Source organism: Rhinolophus hipposideros, assembly GCF_964194185.1.
Source record: "Rhinolophus hipposideros genome assembly, chromosome: 14".
In the NCBI taxonomy this organism is placed as follows: domain Eukaryota; kingdom Metazoa; phylum Chordata; class Mammalia; order Chiroptera; family Rhinolophidae; genus Rhinolophus; species Rhinolophus hipposideros.
The window spans coordinates 1,293,973-1,320,936 of NC_138060.1; the positions used below are offsets into that span (position 1 = coordinate 1,293,973).

General features: G+C 38.0%; 1 protein-coding gene across 2 annotated transcripts in view; it reads right to left on the bottom strand.

The window, feature by feature from the left end:
* Positions 1-3,143: 3,143 nt before the first annotated feature.
* The window catches only part of GXYLT2 (glucoside xylosyltransferase 2), a gene marked incomplete at its 5' end in the record, with an annotated part of 191,737 nt that continues 167,916 nt past the window's right edge, over positions 3,144-26,964 (bottom strand). For both annotated transcript variants that reach the window (XM_081072716.1, XM_081072715.1), the window contains 2 exons: positions 3,144-4,624; positions 17,624-17,796. In XM_081072716.1, coding sequence (XP_080928842.1) covers positions 4,442-4,624; positions 17,624-17,796 — 356 coding nt within the window. In that variant the 3' untranslated portion in view covers positions 3,144-4,441. The remainder of the gene's footprint in view (positions 4,625-17,623; positions 17,797-26,964) is intronic.

A 26,964-nucleotide genomic window follows, 5' to 3' on the forward strand; every position in this document is an offset into this window, starting at 1 on the left:
GCCTTTTAATTGGTGAGTCTGTGCATTTACATTTAGGCTGTTTATTGATATATGAGGATTCCTATAGTCATTAATAAAGTACATTTTAATGATTTTAAAAAGTAGCTAAGCTACTTGCTAAACTAAATATTTATTTACATAAATTAACTAAATATTATTTAATATTATAAATTTTTAAACTTGAAATGTCATATAAGAAACACACTTCCAAAATAACACCAAAAGACATGTCTTTTTTAAAGCTTTTAATAAAAAAAAAAGTAAAACAGTAGATGGCATATAAAAGACAAGACAGTATTTAAATCATAATATTTATGTTCTTTGTAATTTGCTGTAATAATTCCTTTTCTTTAGAGTATTCTTTTTATGCTCATTTCTTCCCAAAGAAAAATTACTACAAAAAGTTTTCCAACATAAAAAATGAATTCAGCATCTCTTTGGGAGCTATAAAAAATAGGTGCACTTTTCAATGAGAATACAAATATGTAAAACTGATGAAGCAGCAGTTTCTTATGATTCTTATGTGTTTATGCGTATGGTAATATAAACACAAATGCTTTATCTTGAATTCTCAAGAGAATATTTCCAGTTTCAACCTGTTAAAAACAAAAACTAGGACAAAGTTCTCTTATTTGTTTGCCAGAGAATTCTCAGCCTTAATTCTCAGCCTTAAATACCAGCACTGCAATTGTGAAATGATATGACATAAGGTTTCACAATAATTCAATTTAAAAGCACAAAAAATGCTGGTTCCTTCTTTAAAAGGCATGTGGTGTGTGTGTATGTGTGTGTGTGTGTGCTTTTTAAAAGCACATATTTGAAAAGTTATTATCATAAAGATTTAGGGATTAGAACTTAATCTGGCCTGCACAGAGATTCCAAAGTTGTGTCACTCTGCCACTAATGCTAAGCACTTTGGTACCACTCAGAAGCTTACATCCAAGACAGGAAGGGAAAGGAAAAAATGAAAAAGAGGTTGATGAAAAAGTAGAAAAACATGAGAAAGTTCCCTACCATTCTGTTAAGTGAGAATATGATGATTTGTGCTCCTATGTAATTCAACATATTCCTGAATTCAACGTATTTCTTAATTCAGTCATGAAGTCATGTTCATTTTGGTTTATTAACACATGCAATTTATCTTTGTGTGTGTGTGTGTAAATATCAGGCAACATTCATACATTTACCTAAAATTGTATGAATGTTGTCCTATCTTCTGGGTGGATTGGAGTGATTGTTCCATTAATGGATCACTATTTTATGACTGTAAATACTGCTTTTCTATGGTTTGTTTTATGAACACCATAATTACAATAAGATAAATATTCTCAAACATCTCTGAGTTCATATAAATACCCATTTTAATAATAAATTCAGTAAAAGTCACAGCAATTTGCAGTGGAAGCACAGAAGTCTCAAATAAATGTAAAGTTTGGAACATTATATGCTAAATGCAAATTATTACTTTTAAAGTTGAAGGTAAACTTAATTAGATTTTCTAATTAGTTAAATTTTTAAATATGAAATTTTCAACGTAAGTCGCAATTTCTGAGATATATATTGGAAAGGTAAAAACTCAGCAAGAAATATATTGTCAGCATTTCTAGTAACCTGGCTAATAAAAATTTCAATCTCAATGCATACCAAAATACTGTCACATTTTGCTATTAAAAAGTGTTCTTTCATTTTCCAATGGAATTCTATATTCAAATGTGCTGAACAGAACTTTAAAGGAAATCAGAAGAGAATAGGAGAGGACAAGACAGGAGAGGAGGAGAAGAGAGGACCAGTCTCATGTCCTTCCCACAGAGATTCAATGTGTCATATTAGGTAATACACAATTTGGCAAATTTCAGACCACAGACTGCATATTTTAGGAGTCCACTGAATTAAAATTTGTGGTTACTAAATTTCAAAGGCACTAATGCAGTAGTTTTCTGGGAATTATCAAAGGCAGAAAACATAGTTCCTCATGGTAACATCCTAACTATAGAAAATAATGAGAATTTCAGGCAGCAGGAATTGGAAGGACCAATTTTCTCTAAATTCTGCACCAAATTAACAAAATTTCAGGATACAGCAAAGGGATTCCAAGGCAGAAAACCATACTGAATTCTAAGGTTTTACATTCTCATAATGCATCATTCTAGAATGTTCTAGAGTTCTATGAGTATGATTGACCTTTACTGGAAATCCTTTCTGCATGTTCATACCAGAACCAATAGTTGAGAATTGTGGGTAAACCTCATAAAAGGCATTGCTATATTCAAAGTCTTCATAACAGATTTCTTTTGTGGGACTCACCAAAAGAGGAAAGGAACGTCTTTAGGTCTGTGAGCCACCAACAAATGTGAGTGACAATTATGGGTTTCACTGGCCATGCTGACCTAGTACAAAGAAAACTGGAATAGACGTCAGGAAATCATGGCCACATCCTGGGTCTGTCACTAAAACCATGCGTGTGGGTATATAGCATTTTCCCCCATCCAAAAAACAATAAAAAATATTGCCCCACATCCATTAAATATAAAATAATAAATGATGTCACCTTTAGTGGTGAAATGATGAAACCTGAAAGACAACAGTAAAGATAAGAGTTTCACATCATAATGATAATTTCCTTAATAAAAATAATAAACCACAAACGGATCAAAGGGAAAATATGGGCTATTACTCTAACATTTCAGATTTAAATTTTCTACTACCATAATGGTTCTATATATCAGTATTGATTTTTATCTATATATTTCTTTGCAGTGCTGAGATTTTCATATATTTTTTCAGGGCAAGACTTTATCTACTGATAGAGAACCTATGATGTCCTCCTGAATTTCAATATATAAGATACCATGTTTACATTAACAAAATAATATTTTTCATCTTATACTTTCAGATTGCTGTATATATCTAATGAAAAGCATTTAATATGTTTGTTTCCAAATATTTCTCTGTAAAATAGGATGTATATTCTACATACCTGTATATGTTAAAGAATAGCAATTATATTGGGTGTGTTTGTTTCTCTGTGTTACCATTTACTTATTTACACAGTGGAGATAATACAGGCCTCCTAAGTTCACAGGGCTGTTGCGAGCATCGAGGAGATCAGATCATTTATGCTCAAGCTTTTTTTTTTTTTTTTTGAAATAAACAAACATTATGCAAAATGCCCTTATGCTGAGACCAGCTACGTGAGCAACTAGGGCTTAAGTCAGATCCCTTTAGGGAAGGAATAGAGAACTTCCGCTACTGTAGCTAGGTGATAAGACCTGCCTCGTTCCTTGCCTAAGAGCTGGGTAACTCGAGAGAAGAAAACAAAAATTTAAAGAGAACTTTCTAAGGCTGGTAGGAGATTGAATTTTCTTGCCAATGGATCAGCTGAACCGTTCAGTCTGTACACATTAAATTTAAAGTTAGCCTTTAATTTCCAACTATTGCCCAAGAGTTTACAGAAGAGAAGAGGCCACACCCACTTATGATGTAACAGATACAATGTTTTTTTGTCTGTGGGTAAACACAAAATCACATTTCTTTGCTAAACAGACACCATAGGTTTAATACAATTACTGAATTTTCCTTCAAAAGCTATGGTTACACAGATGTTTCTTATGATTTGATCTTCCACAAATGTAAATAAGTTTTCTTAGAAAAACACCCCCACTTATGCTTCATCTTTTAACACTGCTCAGTTAGCTGAAATCTGAATGTTTCTCTCAGATGTATTTTAAATAAAGCACTGTAATAATAACCATTTTGTGTAACTTCTTAGTCTCCTACATAAAAATCTCAGCCTAGGGGCCAGCTTTTACTCAGACTACTTGTTTTAGATATGTGTTACAATGGAAGATAATCATAAGTAAATATTGAAATAGTAAACAAAATATAGAAATTTAGAAATGAAAGGAACTACATTAAACATAACAATCTTTTTCACTGGTTGGTAGGATTATGACTACTCTAATCTTGATTTTGGTTCACTGAACTACATTCTCTACAAGTTTTTAAAATTTGTTTGCTGGTTTTACAAGCATGTATTACTTTTATTACAACGGTAAGGGGGAGCCAATTGCACAGACAGAGTTACAGGGATACAAGATAAATATACTGCCTCAGATGCCACTGATATTTTCTCAGAAACTTAACAGGAATTGGAAGGCTGACAAAAAGTTCCTTTTCACAGCTAGCTCAACCTGCTTGAACAGTGTTAAATTAGTAATAATATATTTTTTTAAAACCAGTGAGATAAATAGCACTTTAGAAAAAAAATTAAAGCATGTTTCCTTTTAGGGGCAACTAATTTAGCAACATTTAACAAGGCTTTTAAAATTCAGTTGTAATGGAGCACCTTTAAATATTCACACAAAAAAAGATGCAGGCAGCTTAGAGATGACTATTTCCTTCTTTATGAGATGCCTAATTAACTTGCAACAAGATGAAATATTCAGTGCATCTGGTTGGGGCCGACATGGATGATGACGTGTTTCTCATAAGCCCTTTTCATAGTTTTCTCTATTTGCTTCAGAAAAACTTGTGGGATTCGTCCACATAAAGTATGCACAGTTTCCAAAAACTTCAGTTGAAGAGGGTAATACATGGATTGAAAGAGATTGTCTTGAAAGGGAAACTAAAAGATAATTTTTAAAAAAAGAAAGAAATAGTTTATTTTAGTTACTGAAATGCCATTTAAAATACAAATAACTTTTACTAAGGAATGAAACGGAATTACTGTAAGCACACAGGCACAGGTTTGTATATACATAGTGGAACATTTCTATGAAAATTGAGGTTCAAATCCTGACTCAATCCTGTGCAACCCCACGTAATCATTAACTCATTCTTGGCCTCAGTTTCTTTACCTCTGAAAACAAAAGGATAATTTATTTGGGTCCCTAAAGCTCTTAAAATATAAAAGCAAAGCATTTCTCTAAGGACAGGTTGGTCTCTGTATAGCATGCTCTTGCTGAGTAGAAGCAAGACTCAAGTAGATACTTGACATCTATTAAAAAAACACTAAATTTTTCATAATTTTTGCCTTTGTAGGAATCTTAATTAAGAAACTTTAGGGTATGAGAATCTCATGAAGTCCTGAGTTTAGCAATTACTTTTAACATTTATTAGCAGTGAACTTTATTTTAACAACTCAGATACCAAACACCAGTTGTTGGTTTTTCCTACTTAATATTGGGCCTTAAAAAAAAAAGTTTCTTGTTTTCCCATGGAATGTGTCCATGACCAGTACTTTCCAAAATAAATCTTTCAGATTACTTAGTTATGAGCATGTGTCAAAGTCTTATTACAATCTTGTTGAAAGGGAAAAGGCCTCTAGTAGCCCAAGTCAAAGATTCATTGTTGAAAAGGACATTCTATACAAAAAGACTGGGGAAGAAAAGGAAATAAAGAATGGTGTAAGGTCAGTATACTCTTGCTTGACAGCAGAGTGGGTGGGTGTTTGATTTCCTAGAACAAGTCTTCATACCTTTAAAGTTCATCAGAAATATCACTTAAGCATGTTTATCAGAAATGCGAATTTATTCCCAGAAAAAGATTATAAATTATGTAATGCAAGATAGATCTGACTGCGACCATGTTTGAGACACTTTTTCTTTCATAGCACAATTTAGATCATCGGTAAACTCCTTTTCACAACTATATCCTCAGTGACAGGAACAGAATAGATCAGAACTACGGAGTCATCCTTGATTCCTCTCTCCTACGTTCCTCATCCAATCTATCAGCAAGTGCTCTAAACTCTCTCTTGACAACATACCCTGGACATGGCCACTTCTTCCCATCTTCTTGCTATCACACAAATGCACGCCAGCCCGTCACTCACCTGGGTAGCTTCAATACGTCTTATTAAAGAGCCTTTGCGTTTTCACCCACCAATTTACCAAAGTGATATATATTTTTTTTCAAAGTGATATTTTTAAAGCATAAATCAGAGCATACCATTTTCCTGCATGGGCTTCTCATTGAAATTAGAAAGTTCAACTCCTTTTGTGTCCTAAATGCCTCATGTGACCTAGAACTCTCCATGCTCATCTCCTGTCCTCTCGTGTTATCAATTTGTTCTCCCTGGCTTCTTCCCTGTTCTTAGGGTACACCACATTCACTTCTGCCTTAGGGACTTTCCCTGAGTTCTTTATTCCTTCTACTTAGGTTTCTCCATGGCTACCTCAATCTGATCAAGTCTTAGGCTTGCAGAGGCTGCCCTGAAGACCCCAGCACTTCCTTTACCTGTGACTCGGTCCACCACCCTGCTCTGGTTCCATTATCTGATACAATTTTTATTGATTTCTTTGTTCATGTGAGTATCATTTGGATTCCCCTACTCAGAATACAAGTATATGCTTCATGGGGACTGGGCTTTGTCAGTCTTGTTAAATTCTGACTTTGCTAGGACCTAGAATTAATTCTGAATAAAATAGGTTCTTCTTAGATGAAAGTTGAAAGAATTACTGAAATAATGTTTATCTGATAGATGACTTTCTTTGGGTCATGATAGGAGATTGCACTTACCTTTCACACAAACACACATACAGGATTAGTGTGTGTGTGTGTGTGTGTGTGTGTGTATGTGTGTGCGAGAGAGAGAGAGAGAGAGAGAGAGAGAGAGAGAGAGAGAGAGAGAGAGAGAGAGAGAGAGAGACAGAGAGGGAGGAAAATAAGAGGGAGAAGGGAGAGGGGCAGGGAGAGTATTTTCAAACAGAGATGTGAAGAGAAAGAAATATAGTGAGAGAAAGAAAATATTTATAGAAATAAAGAGAGAATGAAAAAGCAAGTGGTGAAATGTAAGCAGCATAGGGAGAGAGATAGTGTGAAACCGTTCCCATCAAAACAATTTCTAATTATTGAGCACAATTTGCCAGGTGCTGTAGTACTAAAAGTTTAAAGACCATCATTGTTGAAGTCTCACAACACTTTTATGAGGTAGCTAATATCATATCCATTTAACATATGAGGAAACTGAGGCTCAGTAAAGAAAGAGCAGAGTTAATGACTAATTACCAGAAAGTGACAAAATTGGGACCTGAACCCAGGTCTGTCCATTCCCAAAGCCAAGCCCTGACCCTACTACACTATGGTGCACAGCACTGTGGAAGGTCAGGAAATATGTATTCTATGATGGAATCTGTCTATATTTATTTACATTTCAAGATGAGGTTAATGATATTCCTGGTTCAAATGCTTGAATGAAAAATGTCTTTTTAGGTCTAACTGAAGAACATCATTGAATGTATTAAACAGGATCATTCACGAAAGAGGTTTTTCATCCTCTTCTGATCCCCCAGAAAACAAACAAGATGCATTGTAACTCAAGAGCCACAGTTGCTCAGTTCCACACCAGGGCTAACAGATCACAAACGAAACCTGAGAATAGCTCTGATGTACACATATCTGCTACATGCTTATTTAATATTCCATTTGTACTCCTGAATGGGTTTGACACTGAGTCAGTGTTTGAATATCTAAATGTGATGATATCACTAAGTACAAAAGAAAAAAAAAAATTCTTAGGTAATTAAATCATTTGGCTTTTAAAAACCAACAGATGGAAATGCGGGAGAAGAGGTGTTAGCTTATAGGCATGCGAAACTCTTTCCCTGCACAGAATCAGTCCTGGGAATTCCAGAGTTGGAATTCTCTGGGATTCTCCTTAGCAAAATATACCTTTTTTATAGAGGCAAAAATGTATTATTATGTTGCAGGATTCATCCCCTACCTCACTCCTACCAAAGCCAGTTTACAAATCCATGAAGGTTCCTAGATCTTTAGGAGAAAAATCTTGAATAAAGTGTACACACTTTATGTCAGGGGTCAGCAAATTTTTCTGTAAAAGGCTAGATAATAAATAATTCAGACTTTGTGAGCTATATGGTTTGTCACAGTGACTCATTTCTGCTGTTTCAGCGTGAAAACAGCCAGACAATACATAAATGAATGGTAGTCACATTGATTTATGAATGCTGAAATTTGAATTTCATATGATTTTCTCATGTCTTAAAATATTCTTCTTCTTTTCATTTTTTCCAACTATTTTAAAAAAAACCATTCTTAGTCCATATGTCTTACAAAAACATGCAGCAAGCCAGATTTGGCACACGTTTGCCAACACTTACACTATGTCTTGGAATTGCTTCTCAAGGAAAATCCTTAAAAGTAACTTCTGGTTTTCCCCTAGCAATCTCAAGGTAAAAGGCAATGTGAAATGCAGCATTTCCCAAAGTGTGGGATCCAAGATACAGTAGTCCATCCTTATGTGAGGTTTTGCTTCCCATGGTTTCAGTGACACTCAGTTAACCACAGTCTGAAAATATTAAATGGAAAATTCAAGAAATAAACAATTCATAAGTTTTAAATTATGTGATGTGCTGAGTAGTGTGATGAAATCTTGTGCCATCCAGCTCTGTTTTGCCTGGAAATGAACCATTATTTGGTCCAATGTATCCATGCTATATATGTTATCCATCCATCAGCTATCAGACTGTCAGGGTATCTCAGTTCTTGTGTTCAAGTAACTTTTATTTTATTTTTATAATTTTCTTTTTATTACTAGTTATTGTTGTTAAACTCTTAATGTTCCTAGTTTATAAATTAAACTTTATCATAGGTATGCATATACAGTAATCTCCCCTTATCCATGGGGGATATGGCCCAAGACCTCCAATGCATGCCTGAAACCACAGATAGTACTGAACCCTAAATATACTATGTTTTTTTTTCCTATACATACATAACTTTAATTTATGACTTTCAGTCAAGATGGCCAAGTAGGTATATACTGTGCTCCCTTCCTTCCATGACTACATCAAAATTACAACTAAATTATAGAACAATCAACTTGGAGAACCATCTAAACACTAGCTGAATGGAACTCCCATAAAGAAGAAGCCACATCATCGAGACTGGTAGGAGGGGTGAAGACACAAAACAGCCTGGTCCCACATGTGGTGGTTGAGAACTGGGAGGGATATCTCAGCTGCAGAGGTCCCCATGAGGAGCAAGGCGTCCCAGCCTCACACTGGGCTCCCCAGTCATTAGTGCAGGGAAGAGGAGTCCCCACAATATCTGGATATAAAAATTAGCATGGATTCTGCCTGGGTGACACAGAGAGCTTCTGGAAACCCAGATGTCCTCTTAAAGGGCCCCCACACAGACTCACTTGCTCACAAACTCTCACCCTAAGCTCCAGCAAAGGAACAATACCTTGAAATGTGCCAGGGACATATGGGGAGAAACTGAATTTTGTGGCTTCAGAGCAAGAGCTGGAGGGGCAGCTGACATTGTTCTAGTGTTGAGCCCTCCTCCCACATAGCCTTCAATGGTGGGTACCATTGTTCCTGTGTTGAGACCTCCCACACACACAGCCTGCAAATGTAGGCAGGCACAAAATCTGAATCTGTGTTAACCACTCACCCCACTCTGGTGACTCCCTGAGACACTGACCCACCCAACTTTCAGTGGCAGGCAGCTGGCCTTGGCTCTCACTGCAGACTTTCCTAAAAACTCTCAAAGGTCTGCAGGCTCCAGACAGGCAGTGGTTGGCCTCATAGTGTCCTGCTGAGTGGTTCCAAGCTCAGAAATGGTGGCAGTGGGACTCAATACACAGTGTGGCCTCTTCCACATGCTTCTGGGCCCAGTGTAGGCAGTTACCAACCATGGATCACTTTGTAGCTACTACCAGGTGGTCCCAGGCTGGGCACAGGCAGTGGTTGACCTTGGCATGCATCAGAGCCGTTCCCAAGGTGCCCCAGAACCAATAAACCCAGTGGCCAGCTTCAGACCATAACAGAGCACTACCTACTTAGCTCCAAAAAATGTATACCCAAAGGGCAGTCTCAGCAGTCCGTATAGCACCACTGGGGCAAATCCCCCTTTGTGGAGTCAGCTTCCAAACAGCAACTCCTAGTGGTGTGACCAGTCCTCACAGACAGTCAGTGTGAAGATCAAACACACCCCCTGATGTGCCAGCAGCAATCAAGGCTCAACTACAACATGAGGGCACACACAACCCACACAAGGGACACTCCTGAGCACTTGGCACAGGTGACTAAAAAGACTGCACAGTCTGTACTACCAAGACCGAGAGACATAGCAGCTCTACCTAATACATAGAAACAAACTTGGGAAACAGGAAAAGATGAGAAAACAAAGAAACATGTCCCAAATGAAAAACTGGACAAAATTTCAGAAAAAGAACTAAGTGAAAAGGAGACAAGCCATCTGCTAGATACTATAGAGTTCTAAACACTGGTTATAAGCATGGTCAATGGGCTTAGGAGAAGAACAGATGAACTCAGTGAGAACTTCAACAAGGAGACAGTAAATATAAAAACTTACAACCATAAAGAAAAGTCAGAAGTGAAAAATAAAATAACTGAGACGAAGAATACACAAGAAGGATTCTACAGCAGATTAGATGAAGCAGAGGATCAAATCAGCAATTTGGAAGAGAAAGTAACAGAAAAGACTCAATCTGAAGAGCAAAAAGAAAAAATGATTTTAAAGAACAAGAATAGTTTAAAGAATTTATGGGACTATATTAAGCATAACAATGTTCATATCATAGGGGTATCAGAAGAAGAGAGTGAAAAATTGATTGAAAGTGTAGTTGAAAAAATTATAAATTTTCTCTAATTTGGCAAAGGAAATAGACATACAAGTCCAAGAAGCACAGAAAGTCCCAAACAAGATGAACACAAACAGTCCCACACCAAGACACATAATTAAAATACCAAAGGTTAAAGACAAAGTGAGAACATTAAAAGCAGCAAGGGAAAAGCAGTTAGTTACTTACAAGAGAGCTCCTTATAAGACTGTCAGCCAATTTCTCAAAAAAGCTTTGAAGGCCAGAAGGGGTTGGTACAAAATATTCAAAGTAATGAAAAACAAGGACTTACAACCAAATTTCTCTACCTAGCAAGGCGATCATTCAGAATTGAAGGAGAGATAAAGAGTTTCCCAGACAAGAAAAAGCTAAAAGAGCTCATCTCCACCAAATCAATATTACAAGAAATGTTAAAGGGACTTCTTTACGAAGAAGTGTGGGGGGGGAAGGAGAACATAAAAATAGATAATAAAATGGCAATAACTATATATCTATAAATAATCACTTAAAATGAAAATGGATTAAATGCTCCAATCAAAAGACACAGGGTAGCTGAGTGGATAAGAAAACAAGACCCACACATATGCTATCTAGAAGAGACCCAATTCAGATTAAAAGACAAACACAGAATGAAAGTAAAGGGATGAAAAAAAAATTCATGCAAATGAAAAAAAGGTGCAGTAGGAATATATCTGACAAAATAGACTTTAAAACAAAGGATGCAACATGAAATAAAGAAGGACACTTTATAATGATAAAGGGATCAATCCAACAACAGAATATAACCCTTGTAAATATTAATGCACCCTACATAGAAGCACCTAAACATACAAAGCAAATATTGACAGAAATAAAGGGAGAGAGTGACAGTAATACAATAATGGTAGGGAAGTTTAACACTCTATTAACATCAATGAACAGATCATCCAGACAGGAAATCAACAAGGAAACAGTGGCTTTAAATGATACACTAAATCAGATGGATTTAATTGATATTTTTAGTACAATTCACCCAAAAGCAGTGGAATATACACTCCTTTCAAATGCACATGGAACATTTTCCAAGATAGACCACATGTCATGCCACAAAGCAAGTCTCAGTGAATTTAAGAAGACTGAAATCACATCACGCACGTTCTCCAATTACAATGGTACGAAAATAGAAATCAATTACAAGAAGGAAACTGAAAAACACACTAACACAGGGAAGATAGATAACATGATACTAAGCAATGAATAGATTAACAATGAGATCAAGGAAAGAAAACAAAAGCTATTTTGAGAAAAATAAAATGAAAACACAATGATCCAAAATCTATGGGACAAAGCAAAGCAGTCCTAAGAGGGAAATTCAGAGCAATTACAGGTATATGCAAGGAAATAAGAAAAATGTCAAATAAACAATTTAGCTTTACACCTAAATGAACTAGCAAAAGAACAACAAACATAGCTCAAAATGAGTAGAAGGAAAGAAATAATAAAGACTAGAGTGGAAAAAGTGAAATAGAGTCTAAAAACATACAAAAAAATTAATAAAACCAATAGCTCGTTGTTTGAAAAGATAAACAAAATTGATAAACCTTTAAACAGACTCATCAAGAAAAAAAGAGAGCGGACCCAAATAAGTAAAATCAGAAATACAAGATGAGAAGTTACAACTGACACCACGGTAATATAAAAGATTATAAGGAAATACCACAAAAAATTACATGCCAACAAATTGGAAAACCTGGAAGAAATGGATAAATTGCTAGAAATACACATTCTTCCAAGACTGAGTCAAGAAGCAGAAAATCTGAATAGACTGAGAACTACTAATGAAATCTAGTGAGTAATCAAAAAAACTCCCAACAAACAAAAGTTCTGGATTGGATAGCTTCATAGATGAATTTTACCATTCAAAGAAGAATGAACACCTATTCTCAAACTATTCCAAAAAAATCAAGAGGAGGGAAAGCTCCCAAGCTCATTTTATGAATCCAGCATTATCCCAATTCAAAAACCAAATGAAAACATTACAAAAAAATTTATATGCCAATATCACTAATAAACATAGATACAGAAATCCTCAACAAAATATTAGCAAACTGAATTCAGCAATACATTAAAGAGATCATACATCACGATCATTTGGGATTTCCTTCTGGGATGCAAGTTTGGTTCAATATCCTTAAACCAATTAATGTGATACATCGCATGCAGAAAAAGCATTTGACAATATCTGGCATCCAGTTATGATAAAAATTCTCAGCAAAGAAGGAACATACTTCAACATAATAAAGGCAATGAATGACAAGCCCACAGCCAATATCATACTCAGTGGTGAAAAGCAAAAAGCATTTCACTTAAGATCAGGAACAAAACAAGGATGTCCACTTTCATCACTTCTATTCTACATAGTATTGGAAATCTTACCTACAGTCCTCAGACAAAAAAGAGGCAAAAAGCATCCAAATTGGAAAAAAAATAAAACTGTCATTATTTGCATACAACATGACACTATATAGAGAGCACTATAGAGTCCACCAAAAAAAACATTTAGAGCTGATAAATGAATTCAGTAAAGTAGCAGGATACAAAATTTATATTCAGAAATCAGTTGTATTTTTATACACCAATAATGAACTATCAGAAAGACAAATTCACAAAACAATCCCATTTACAATTGCAAAAACAAACAAACAAACAAACAAACAAAAATCCCCTAGGAATAAATTTAAACAAGGAGGTAAAAGACCTGTACTGGAAAGTTTTAAGACATTGAAGAAAGCAACTGAAGAAGATACAAATAAATGGAAGCATGTACCATGCTCATGAATAGGAACAATTAACTTAAAATGTCCATACTATCCAAAGCAATCTATAGATTCAATGTAATCTCTATCAAAATACCAATGGCATTTTTTACAGAACTAGTGTGGGGAACCATGATTTCTTGTTTCTCTGGAATTTTGTGGACTGGCTAGTTTATAATTAACCAGTTTCTGTTTCTAAGGCATTGTCCTGCTTGTGCCTCCAGGGTGCTTGCAGGCTGCTGAGGTATGAAGTGGGAACGGCCAGTTTCTCGGATACAGATCACTGATTGCTATCAGGATAATGGTAGGGTCTGTTAGGGGATAATCTGTCATGGGGAAAATATGTTGGGGAGTCTTGTGGTGATTTTGTAGTTTCTATGTAAAAGTTAAAAATTTACTTTCTGCGAGGTAATGCACACACGTGATTGTTAAACTGCACGTACCCGTAGGGTATATATTGATGAAGATAATTAAACCAGGTGCTTCAGGATCACTGAAGACCGGCCGCATCATCATTTGTGTGTGTGTCTCTTTTTTCATTCCCACTCCCCCTTTCAGGTACTGTTCGACTCGTGGCGGCTGGCTCGCCACAAACTAGAACAACTACTCCTAAAATTTGTATGGAACCATAAATGGCTCTGAATAACCACAGCAATCTTGAGAAAGATGAACAAAGTTGGAGGTATCATGCTACCTGATATCAAACTATACTACAAGGCCATAGTAATCAAAACAGCATGGTATGGCATAAAAACAGACACCTTGAATAGTAGAAAAGAATAGAGAGCCCAGAAATAAACCTATGCCTCTTACTCTATGACAAATGAAGCAAGAATATACAGTGAGATAAAGACCAATCTTTTCAGTGAATGGTGCTAGGAAAATGGGAGAGATATATGCAAAAAAATGAAACTAGACCACTTTCTTATACCATATACAAGAATAAACTCAAAATTGATTAAATACTTAAATGTAAGACCTGAAAACATAGAACTTCTAGAAGAAAACATAGGCAGTAAACTCTCTGACATTGCTCTTAGTAATATTTTTTTTTTCTGATATATCTCCTCAGGAAAGGAAAACAAAAGAAAAAGTAAACAAATGGGACTACATCAAACTAAAAACTTTTTGCATAGCAAAAGAAGCTATAAACAAAATGGAGATATTCACCACTGACACCTCCAATAAGGGGTTAATATCCAAAATATATTAAGCACTCATGCAACCTAACACCAAAAAGCAAACAAATCCATTAAAGAAATGGGCAGAGGACCTGAATAGACATTTCTTCCAAGAGGATATACAGATGGCCAACAGACATATGAAAAGATGCTCAACGTCACTAATCCTCAGAGAAATGCAAATTAAAACCACAATAAGCTATGACCTCAAACCTATCAGAATGGCTATCATCAATAAGTCAACAAATAACAGGTACTGGTGAGGATTTGGGGAAAAAGAACCCCTGTGCACTGTTGGTGGGATTGCAGATTGGTGCAGCCACTATGGAAAACAGTATGGAGGTTCCTCAAAAAATTAAAAATAAAACTACATGACCCAGCAATTCCACTTCTGGGTATTTTTCTGAAGAAATCCATTAACTCGGAAAGATATATGTATCCCTATGTTCATTGAAGTATTATTTACAATAGCCAAGATGTGGAAGTAACTTAAGTGTCCATCAATATACAACTGGATAAAAAGATGTGGTACTTACATGAGGTGTGACAATTAAGTTTGAGAACTTGTTGTAATGATGCTGAGAATCTTTTTTGATATCAGAGGGATTATTCATTATGAATTTGTACCAAATGGACAAATAGTTAACCAAGTTTACTATTTGGAAGTGCTGAAAAGGCTGCATGAAAAGTTAGACGACTTGAACTTTTCACCAACAATCCATGGCTCTTGCATCAGGACAATGCACCAGCTCACAGGGCACTGTCTGTGAGGGAGTTTTTAGCCAGTAAACAAATAACTGTATTGGAACACCCTCCTTACTTACCTGATCTGGCCCCCAATGACTTCTTTCTTTACCCAAAAATAAAGGAAATACTGAAAGGAAGACATTTTGATGACATTCAGGACATCAAGGGTAATACGATGATAGCTCTGATGGCCATTCCAGAAAAAGAGTTCCAAAATTGCTTTGAAGGGTAGACTAGGTGCTGGCATCGATGTATAGATTCCCAAGGGGAGTACCTCGAAGGTGACCATAGTGATATTCAGCAATAAAGTATGTGGCACTTTTTCTTGGATGAGTTTGTGAACTTAACTGTCTGAGCTCATATACAATGGAATACTGTCCATAAAAACAGATGAAATTTTGCCATTTGTGACATGGGTGGACTTAGAGAGTATTATGCTAAGTCAGATAGAGAATGACAAATACCATATGATTTCACTTATATGTGGAATCTAAAAAACAAAATAAAAGAACAAACAAAACAGAAACAGACCAATGATACAGGGAACAAAGTGATATTTGCCAGATAGTAGCCAGGGTCCTTGGGAATCTGGGTGAAAAAGGTGAAGGGATTAAGAAGTACAAATTGGTAGTTACAAAATAGCCACAGGGATGTAAATACAGCATAGGGAATATAGTCAATAATATTGTAATAACTATGTATGGTGTTGGGGGGTTACTAGACTTACGTGGGAATCACATCTTAACTTATATAAATGTCTAATCGTTATGCTGTATACCTGAAACTAATATAATATTGAATGTCAACTCTCATTTAAAAATAAAAATAAATGAAATAAATTTCTAAATTAGGCACACTAAGAAATTAACAATAACTAATAATAAATACAATTATAACAATATACTCTAATCAAAGTTATGTAAATGTGCTCTCTTTTTCTCAAAATATCTGATAACGAAGATAGCTACGAAGTGACTAATGGGCAGGTGGTATGTGAGATTTCATCACGCTACTCAGAAAGGTGCTCAATTTAAAACTCATGAATTATTTATTTCTGGAATATTCCATTTAATATTTTTGGACCATGGTTGACTTCAGGTAACTGAAACTGCAAAAAGCAAAACCATGGATAAGGGGGAACTACAATATAGGAAAAAACATAGTACATATAGGGTTCAGTATTGTCTGCAGTTTCAGGTATGTACTGTGGGTCTTTCAGGTATCCCCCATGGATATGGGGAACTACTGTACTAGCAGGCAGCACTTGACATGATTTTAGGTGGTGAACCATAAAGTAAGTTTATTTCAACCTTTCCATTTACTGCAAGAATATAGTTCACATATCTTTAACTCCTCCATGACATTTGCTAGTCAGTCTCTTCAAGGTAGAGGGGGCCTCAGGTCTTGAGGAGTTCAGTTCTAGGCCAGAATCCTGTGTGTGATCTCTGAATCAATCATAGGGTATTACAAGGCTGCCATCCCTGCACCAGACCAGGTACACAGGTACTGTACGGTAGTTCTCTTGAGGGAGTTGCAGTTACAGGACTCTGCCTGCTTCTCATGCTCATATGCATATCTGAATTCCTGTCCCAGGCACCTCCATATGGAGGCCTGCTGGGGGGGTGTTACATTTTCAATTGTGCCTTCTTCCCTTCTCATTCCCCCTCCGCTGGCCTAGGGGTCCATAAAGATGCAGGAGTCTTGAGATGATTCCTGCCTCTGTGCTGCGTCCTCAACCTCCACCCAGCACTCTTTGGTAGGTAAAAGTGGAACACCAAACACGGGGAAGCTGGTGCCTCTTTCCTCCTCCCGCCTGTACTATTGCAGTACGTAAATAAAGACCTGACTGTTACTTTTAGTTTGACCCCTTGTCCTAATTGACCGCCTCCACACCTGACTGTTCAACAGGGTAGAGGTGGCGAGCAGGCAACACGCTTAGCTTGCAATAAATAATATTGTTTTATTGTTATTGTATTTTCTTTACCCTAACCCATTTCCATCTGTCATGGCAAATTGCACAGGTTTCTCTTTCTGATATGAAATGTCCTCCTTGAGTGAATTTATTTAAGGGGAAAAAAACCTGAGTGACTTATTTGGAAATACTAAGTAAAAAGAGAATATAGTATTAGGGGGTAAATGCATATACTGAAATAGAGTGACTGAGTTGGGAAAACCTGGTATAATTCCGTACTTGGGAAATTATCTGGCCTTCAGAGGGCACAGTGACCAAAGCATCCACAGCGCTTCGCGCTGACAAGCGTGTCTGCTGAGGGTGGCAAGAACACACTTACATCCCGTATCGCTTCATAGAGGGCTTTGAAAGTCGGCTGTTTGTCATCATGGAATACGCCTCGGTTCCCATGCAGAACAGACACGCCTTCAAGCTCAGCCTCTCTGCAGTTGCTTCCATACATGCAGTGGTCAGGACGGTAGTTCCACGGGCAGGGGAACACATAGAGACACTCTGGTGGTGACAAGAGAAAGACACGTGTCCACGGTCAGTGCCAGTTCTCTTCTGTATGCCTAGTGATTAAACCAGTTTCTATAAACTGCACACGACACGTGATTCAAATGCATGAGTGTGGTTATGACTCACAGACCAAATTTCACCACACTTGTTAATATTCTGAGATCAGGAATTGAAGGGGCACACATTAGTGATGTTGTAGGTTTCACCTTCCAAAAGGAGGGCAGTATAACATGATGGAAGGTCAACAAGGGCATTTGACAGCCGGGGTCTAAATCCCCACTCTCTCACTCAAATACAGTGAACCTTAGGTACATTGACTTAATTTCCCTGTGCTTCCGTTTCCTCATCTGTCAGATGGGAATAACAGAATCTCCCTCTTCTTTTGATGATTAAACTTAAAAAACACACATGTGACAGGCTTAGCAGAGTGCTGAGCACACAGTGCTGTGTTAGCAGCTGTAATTGACAAAACTTCGGAAAGTCCACAAAGTCCAAACAAGTCCACAAAAGTGTTCCAAAAAAGTCCACAAAAACTTCGGAAAGGTTTTGTGAAATAGGCAGACCAGTAAAATAGAAGTCAAGATTGAAGCAAAGATTCCTTTTAGGATTAAACACCTACCAACCAACAAAAACAAAATACAGGAAAAAATGAACAGAAAACAACAGCAAAGGGAAAAATATCCAAAAAAAAAAGCAAAGCCAAAAAATGTCTCTATGTCAAGGTGAGTATATACACTGTGGGTGAGCATGTGCACACACGTACTTGTGTGTTTGTATCTGTAATCCAGTGGTTCTTAGCCAGGAGCGATATTACTCCCCTACCTTGGGGCTATTTGGCAATGTGTAGAGGGAGACATGGCTGTCAGATGTGAGAGGGGCTGCTGCTAACACCTGGTGGATAGAGAGCAGTGATGCTCCCGACATCTCACAGAGAACGGGGCAGCCTCCACAATAGCAGAAATACCAAGGGTAAGGAACTGCTGGAATCCAGTTTGCTCTTGGTGGCTAGGATGGTACAATCAGCTCTAAAGTCACGACCTCCTAACTTCCTGGCTCCTCCGCTTGGTGCCTTTAAGGGCAGGGGCTAGAGGACTATGGATGAAAGCTCTCTGAATGTACCATGAGATTAGGAGAAAAGCCCATGTCAGAGCACACAAGAATTAGAGAAAATCAATTACTATTGGCAGAAAAGCAATTTAAAGATGTGCTTGTTGGTTGGGTTGACAGCATTCCTTTCTCATGGAAGGTACCACTGCTTACAGAGTACTTACAGAAGGCTTCAAGGTGAAAACCAGAGAGTGAAGAGACCATCACACACCCCCTCTGGCAGACTGTGTATCATATTTCTACCATTCAGTCTTTACAGTGACGTCCAGGCAACCTGAATCAAATTCCTAATTGTTTACAACACAGAAATTTTTCTTTTCTTGGGAGACCTCCATTCCAGCATTATGTTCCTCTGACTTGCATTCACCTCCACACTTGCACGTACATAATCCATAGATGGGAGAGAGCAGTGCTTATCCTGAAGTCATGTTGTCTAGATTTGAATCCCAACTCTATTAGCTGTGTGATTTTTCTGCAGTTTCATGCAGAGGGTGGGTATGAAGACTACATGAAAATATCTAAAAGAGCTTTTGTGCTTTAGCACTGTGCTCTACCCTAGCCCAATTGTTTCCATTTGTCACACAATGAGTCACATCACTCATTTAGGATAGCTGCCTGGGCATTTGAATTTACAGTCCCTGCTTAAGCACCTGCTAATATTCCCTGCTGAATCAATTGCCCTAAAACCCATCTTTGTTTTTGTAAACACACTGATAGATTGAATCAACAAATATTTATTGAATCCCTGCTATGTGTACAGTTCCTGCATTCATGAAGTTTAAAATTGGTGATGAAAATTTTTGCCTTTTCCCAAGTAGTGTAGGATCCCCACTACAAAAGGAAACCTTTTCTCTCTTTGCAGCCTCTTTAGTGGACTGAGCCAAGTGAAGACACTCTAAGGTAGAAGATAAAATAGAAAGGTTTTGAAATCAGACAGATGTGGATTCAAAGTTGGCTTCTGCCACCTCCCAACTCTCAAACGTCAATGAGTTACTAAAACCCTGATCTCAATCTAGAAGCAGTAAAGAGAAGCTAAATTATCCTGGTTTGAACCCCAGCTTTACTATATATTAGCTGTGACATAATAGCAGAGTGGCTAACAGAAAAAGTTCTGGAATTAACCCACTGGGTTTGAATACAGAATTTCACCAATAGTTGCATGAACTCAAGAAAATTATGCAATTTTTCTGGGCCTCCATTTCATCATCTGTAAAAGGGGGGAGATTGTAAATATCACTTGTCCAAATAGGGTTTGGGGGAGTATTAAATGAGTTCATATATACACATATGTACTTTGAACAGTACCTGACACAAAGAAAGCACACAATAAATCTAGGTTGTAATAATTACTATCATCATTGTCATTGTTATAATGAGAACATTTGGTAGTCAGAAGGGTAAAACAAGATAAATTGAATGAACCTAGCACAGTTCCTGACACATAGTGCACTGCTGATAAACGTTTTACTACAATTGCTTCTAGACGTGCAGGTGGCCAGACATTCTTAAGCTTTTCTGGGTTACAGATCTCTCTGAGAATCTAATGAAAGCTTTAGGCCCTATCTCTGGAAAAATACAACTGAGTATATATGAAGAATATTTGCTTACAAGTTTAGGGGTTTATAGACCTCCTTCATGGAGTTTAAGACCAGCTAAGAACCCCAGCTATTGAATGTCAAATATGAAAGAGGGAATTCAATTCACATCTTTATAACTGCCTTCAGAATTTTCCAGAGGAAGAAATGTAAAATACATCAAGCATATAATGAAAACAAGCATGAGTTCACCACATTATTGCAAGGCAATGTTGTCACTGGATGATTAGGTGCTATTCCTACCCTCACAGCTCACAGAATGTATACTCTTGCAGAGGAGATAGTAGATAATGTCATCAAAATGAATATGTTTTATCAGGATTCATAGAAAGAAGGTCATTTCAGTAAAGTTTCATTTAAACTTAGACTTATAATAAGGATGGAATTTTGAGTCAGGTACAGAGGCCTAGAAGAGCATTGGAGGAGGAGAAAATGTCCTGATCATAATCACGTGCTTTAGAAAAGATAAGCCATTATTTAATTTTGCCAGGGCAAAGACAATCTATTCAAAGGGGTAAAAAAAATGGTAGAAAAGTTGTCATATAAGTAGATTGTTTTGACCTAAAATATTCAAGAATGTAAATCTATATTAGATTCCAAGTAACCGACTTTGATTCTAGCTAGACAAGCAAAAAAAAAAAAAAAAAAAAAAAAGAAAAGAAAAAGAAAAAATTTTTTCCCCTCCTTTCAAAAGAGGAGAGTACCTCATAAAATCAGAGGTAAAGCTGAATTGGGGCAGGAAATTGAGCACTCCTGGGATATGGAAGAAAGGGACAAATAACGTCAGCTTTTTGGCACTGCTGTCAGGATGAACCAGCCTAGGCTACTTTCTGCTCTTGGATTCCCAAACTCAGGTTCCCAGGAGATGGGCTGACTGGTATAGTGGGAGTCAGGGGCCAGCAGGACTCTAAGACTCCATGCAATGGGGAGGAGGGGTTCCCTGGAGGAAAACTGGGGCACTGTAACTAAAAGAAAGGGAAATCAAAAATGGGCAATTAAAAATAACAGATGTGTCATTTTATTCACAGATAAATTTTGCATACTTTGAAATCTCCATTTGGTTAATGGTGGAAGGAGGAGGAGAAAAGAGGCTCAACTAGCATCACAGGGTGGGCTGAAGATGGGAAACCTACATAGATAAGCCAATGAACATGCAGAGTGGAACTATGATGGCTATTTAGCACATGATCCGTAATTATTCCAAAATGCATCTATTTTAAGCAAGATTATCAGGGGTGCCAAAATCTGATGTTTAAAAACGATAGCATGTTGAAATAGATTATTTTTCCCTTGCTGAGTGAATGGTTTTAAAATTCCAAATCCCTAAAGCCTCAAACTACTGCAATTCTTATTAAAATTACCTTTTCAAGTCAACCTGTCTTCCTACCCTGGGTCTTGGCCTATTTCTGTCCATTTTACATAGATAAAGAAGCTCTTCATCACAGAGGAAAAATTGATGGTTGCCAGATAGGAGGGGTTTGGGAGTCTGGGTGAAAAGGGGGAAGGGATTAAGGAGTACAAATTTGCAGTTATAAAATAGTCACAGGGAAGTAAAGTACAGCATAGGGAGTATAGTTAATAATATTGTAGTAACTATGTATGGTGTCAGGTGGGCACTACACTTTTTGAGGTGATCACTTTGCAAGTTATATAAATGTCTATTCACTATGTTGTACACCGGAAACATATATAATATTGTATGTCAACTGTGATTGAAAAAAAATGAAAAAAGATCTAGTACCTATCTGGTACCATACCTAGTTATTACAATATTATTGACTATATTCCTTATGCTGTACCCTACCATGCTATACCATGACTACTGTGTAACAGCCAGTTTGTATTTCTCAATCCCTTTCCCTCTCCTGAACACCTCTCATCTTAAAAAATCATCTTAAAAAAGTCCCTCTAAGATTCTTTGTAATATTGTGGTTTTATTTTTGTCAGGGAAGCTCCTTATCTGTCCTTCATTTCTAAATGATAGCTTTGCTGGGTAAGGTATTAAGAAATACAAATGCAGTATGGTGGAATATAATCAACAATGTTGTAAAGATCATGTAAGGTGCCAGATGAGCACTGGACTTCTCAGGGGCATCACGTCATAGACTGTCCAATGCGCTATACACCTGAAACTGAAGTAGAATAATATTGAATGTCAACAATAATTAAATATATAGATATAGTCACAGGATGTGGAGTACAGCATAGGGAAGATAGTCGATGGTGCTGTAACAGCTATATAAGATGTCAGAGGGGTAAGAGCTTGGAGGGTGGATTATCACTTTACGAGGGGTTTAAATGTCTAACTAGTACATTGCTTTGTACACCTGAAACTAATAAAAAAATTCTTTTAACTGAAAAAAAAAACAAGGAAAGAAGCTCATCATTAATGGATTGTCTATGGGTATGAAATGCCTTCATGATCCCTTCAGGAATCTACATTTATTTCCAGAGCTTCCAACTATTTGCAAAGTACTGTATGAATTGGTTGTCTCTTACATTTCTGATTATTTCAAACTCTTGGGGTCTGTAAGATTATGGAATAGATTATGCCTGATTGTTTTAACTTCGCAGTGAAAGAGTCTTGCTACGCACTCACTAAACTGTATCGACAGAACAGAGGCTGTTTGATTCCGCTATTAATAGTTTTTGTTTGTTTGTTTGTTTGTTTAGTTTTGTTAATGTCTCATTCTGGAATTGAGCTTTCCCAGCCTTCTCTTCCTCCTTCTTCCACAATGCACCTTGTTCCAGAAAAGGGCAATTAATTCTTCAAAGAAGATTTACCTTCCTGATCACAAAATCTAAAGCTCTTCTCTTTCTCCAGCTTTGATAGTCTCTTTCTCAACCCCTCATTTGTTTCCTTCATAGCATTTAACACAATTTGTAATTTTGAACAACTACTTGTTATTTTGGGGGAGTCCACCTTTTCCAATAAAAGATAGGTTTCATGAAAATGGGAACTTGGTCTACTCTGTGTACTGCAATATCCACAGTGCCTAACCCTGTGGCTGGCACATTGCTCAAAAATATCTTTTGAATAAATGAGTGACTGAAATCTTATACTTTCCTTTATCATCTGTACCTTTCTTTTTTTTTTTTCCCTGTCCTCTCTCTCCCCACTTTCCTTTCCTTACACTTTTCTTGCTGTGGTCTTTCTCTTCCATCTACTTCCCTCTTTCGCTCCATTCTCTTAACTCCTTTAACCAAAAAAAAAAGCCACTTCTGAAGACCAACACCATTTAAGTCACTAAGCTTTTCACTGTTAAAGACATAAAGTAGACACAAACGCCTTCCCATGAGGACCCTATAATCTTCATTCTTGCATTTTTATATCAGAGTTCATGAACTTCTCAGATTCCCCAAACCGTGATTTGTTACCAGTTTCCTAGAACAGTCCTAATACTAGATAAATGGGCCTGTCAACCCTCACAACACACTCATCACTGCCCATTCATTACAGGGTACTTTTGGTGGGGTGAATATGCAGTGTGGCTGCACACTTGAGTATGGAGCTCCAGTGATGGCTGGCAGTATGAGAAAAAGACCTTGATGGGGCCAGTGAAGAGGCATGTTCCACGGACTGTATTCTGCTCCCTGTGGCCCCAGTAAACCTTCTAACTCCCTAGTATCATAGTCAACTCATGGATAATCCATGTGGATCCCATGGGCATTTCAGTTCTTCTCACTCCCTGTGGGCAGGACCCTACTGCCTCTACTCTAGCTGGGTGGCCTGCCTGTGACACTTGTACACATTTGGCTGGTTTCATTTCCTTCCCTGACCGGAGCCTATTTTTCTAGAAATTACCCCAAAGCAGGGACAGACCCAGATGGTCATGTTTGAGAGAGGAAAATGTCAAATGACCTTGCGCTTCTGGTCCCTGATGACCGGACTGAGTGGTCTCCCTATCCAAAGAGAACTGATTCAAAGCTACGCTAGGAATCAACTCATAGACTGGGTCAGGCCAATCTCTCTCTCTGTCTCTCCTTAAGAATAAGAATTAGGAAACATAAGAAAGCCATCAACATTGGTATGGCTTATAAGGTTGTTCTACGGAACCTCAGGGTTGGGTCATGTGCAAAAAACAAAGAATGCTGTCTAAGAAGAGAAAATGAAATCAGATGGACACAGAGAGAAGCAAAGCAAAAATCACAGAAACCAGGAGGGATGAAGAAATAAGCTCTGGTATTTAGCAGCTTCCCAGAACTCATTCTCATGAGGCCTGGTGTGATCTGATCCATGTGTTCATGGGACTGTACCTGACGCTTACTTAGCTGGCCTGAGTGGAGCTTTGCTCCTTGCAAACTAAGGACATTAATCCAAGCACATCTTTCTACATAGAGTTCTCTTTTGGCACCTGTCAAATTTATCATTTCTATAGAACTCTGATCTTGAACTCAAACTCATCTGTAAAAATGTGAGCTCAGTCTTCTACCTCTTGAAGAAATTACCTTGGCTCCCCTGCCAGGAAATTTCCTGCAGGCTGACCTACCTGCATGCTCTCCACAGGCTTCAGCTGTCTCCTCTTGAGTCAGCCTGTTAACTAACACTATAATTACCCACCCATAGGCAGGTGCTACTTAACTATAACAAGAGTTTTTAAAACACTTTTTAAGCTAATGACTTTTAAACACATTTTAAAAGTGATATTATTGGCTGCAGGAGGCAATAATAATAATAAGGACAATAATAACATTCTAGGGATGTGCTTTGGTTTTGTGTGCACTGTGTCACAATGGCAATCCAAAGAACCATAAAAATAAGCATGTTGATCTCCTGTATCAGGGCCAATCTTTTCTCTTTCTCTCCTTGCCAGGGCTAAAGGTGACAAACCTTTTTTTTCAAATATAGTTTGTTCTTGTTTATAGAAAGTGCTCACAACCAATATAAACAAAGAAAAGCCTTTCAATGTAACAGATATCACTGGTTTTCAGTTCAAAGATGTCATGTTTAATAAAGTACTTGGATAAAGAATAAAATAGGAAGATGAAATGCAGGTCACACAAAGAACAACCAAGTAGTTACTTAATACTCACTGGGCCAGAGCCAGGACACTTGATTATTCACTCTGTTACCACTCGGAACAAGGATAAGTACTTCATAATTATTTGATAATATTATTGTACTCAACGGATCTAAGATGGGGAGTGTAGAAGTCATTGAACTCAGCTGGTATTAAGCCCCAGTTAAAGACAAGTGGTTCGTGTCTAATTGCAAAGCTGCTTATGACTGCCTTCCAGTACTGCCAAAAAATGTTGTGAACTCTGTCACAGCTGGGTTGCCTGCAGCAATGCCCCCGGGGCCCAAAGGTTGCTCACGTTTTACGCTTTGCTTCAAGATTGGCCGGGCTTGAAGGTTGGGAGCTACATTGTTTCCACTCGCTTCCTCCACCTCTGGCTCAGAGTCTTCACCGTGGGGCCCCTCTTCTAACAGGCGGACTCGAGCTTCCAGTGCCTCCAACTGGATCACTTGGTCCAGCACCTGGGCCATTTCATTAAGCGCATTTTCCGTGTTGAGACTCAAGGCCGTGAGGAACATCCAGCCCACACGGCCGGCTGTAGCCTTCATCTCCTCCGGCAACCGCTCAGCCGGAGGCTGCAGGAGCCCTCTCCACGCTGGCCTGGCCGGAGAGCCATCCGTGTCCTCCCACCCCTCCATGGGGATCCAGCTCTCCGGCAGCTGCACCTCTTGGTCTTCCTGAGACTGAGTATTCATATACACAAACTGCTCCACCGCCCTTCGGAAAGCTTTGGCCGGCACTGTACCCTGCTCGCTGCGCCATTTGTCATGCGGGGCAGCCTGTGGGGTCTCTGCTCCTGCTCACATAAGAACACAGGATGTGGCTAGGTGTCACGTGGGGTGTCATGTGGGGTGTCAGCTCTTGCTCCCCACACAAGAACACAGGATATGGTGAGGCCAAAAAGGAACACCCACGGAGCCATAGGTAGGGGAGTCACACCACTATAGTCTCGCTGGAGCCTGGATTCACACGATGTTTGACCTGCTGTCCGCTTTTCTGCCAACCAGCTGACTTCCCCTCCCCAGCGCAGCCGCGGCAGTTATATCAGTGGCCAATTGGCTAACTGGCTACAGCTGACGGCCATCTAGCCACAGCCAATGGCCATCTACTAACCGAGCCAGCAACTTTCCACATGAGGCCGAGAGTCTGGAAACTGCTCTCCGGGACTTTGTCCCCACAAATGTATACACATTTTAAGAAAGGAAACAATTGTATTAATTGTAATACTCAATATGTACCGATAACAAAAGATGAACACAAGTCACGTTTGACCTCTGTAATTACAAGAGGTGTTTAAACTGGTTACCACCAGCATCCAGACACTTCTGATTACGGGGGAACTACTTCTTGAGCATAGATAACATCTCTTAAAATGTATACATTTTTTGCCACCCCCAGTATTTACTTACTTATCACATCCTCAAATAATCTGCAACAAGAGG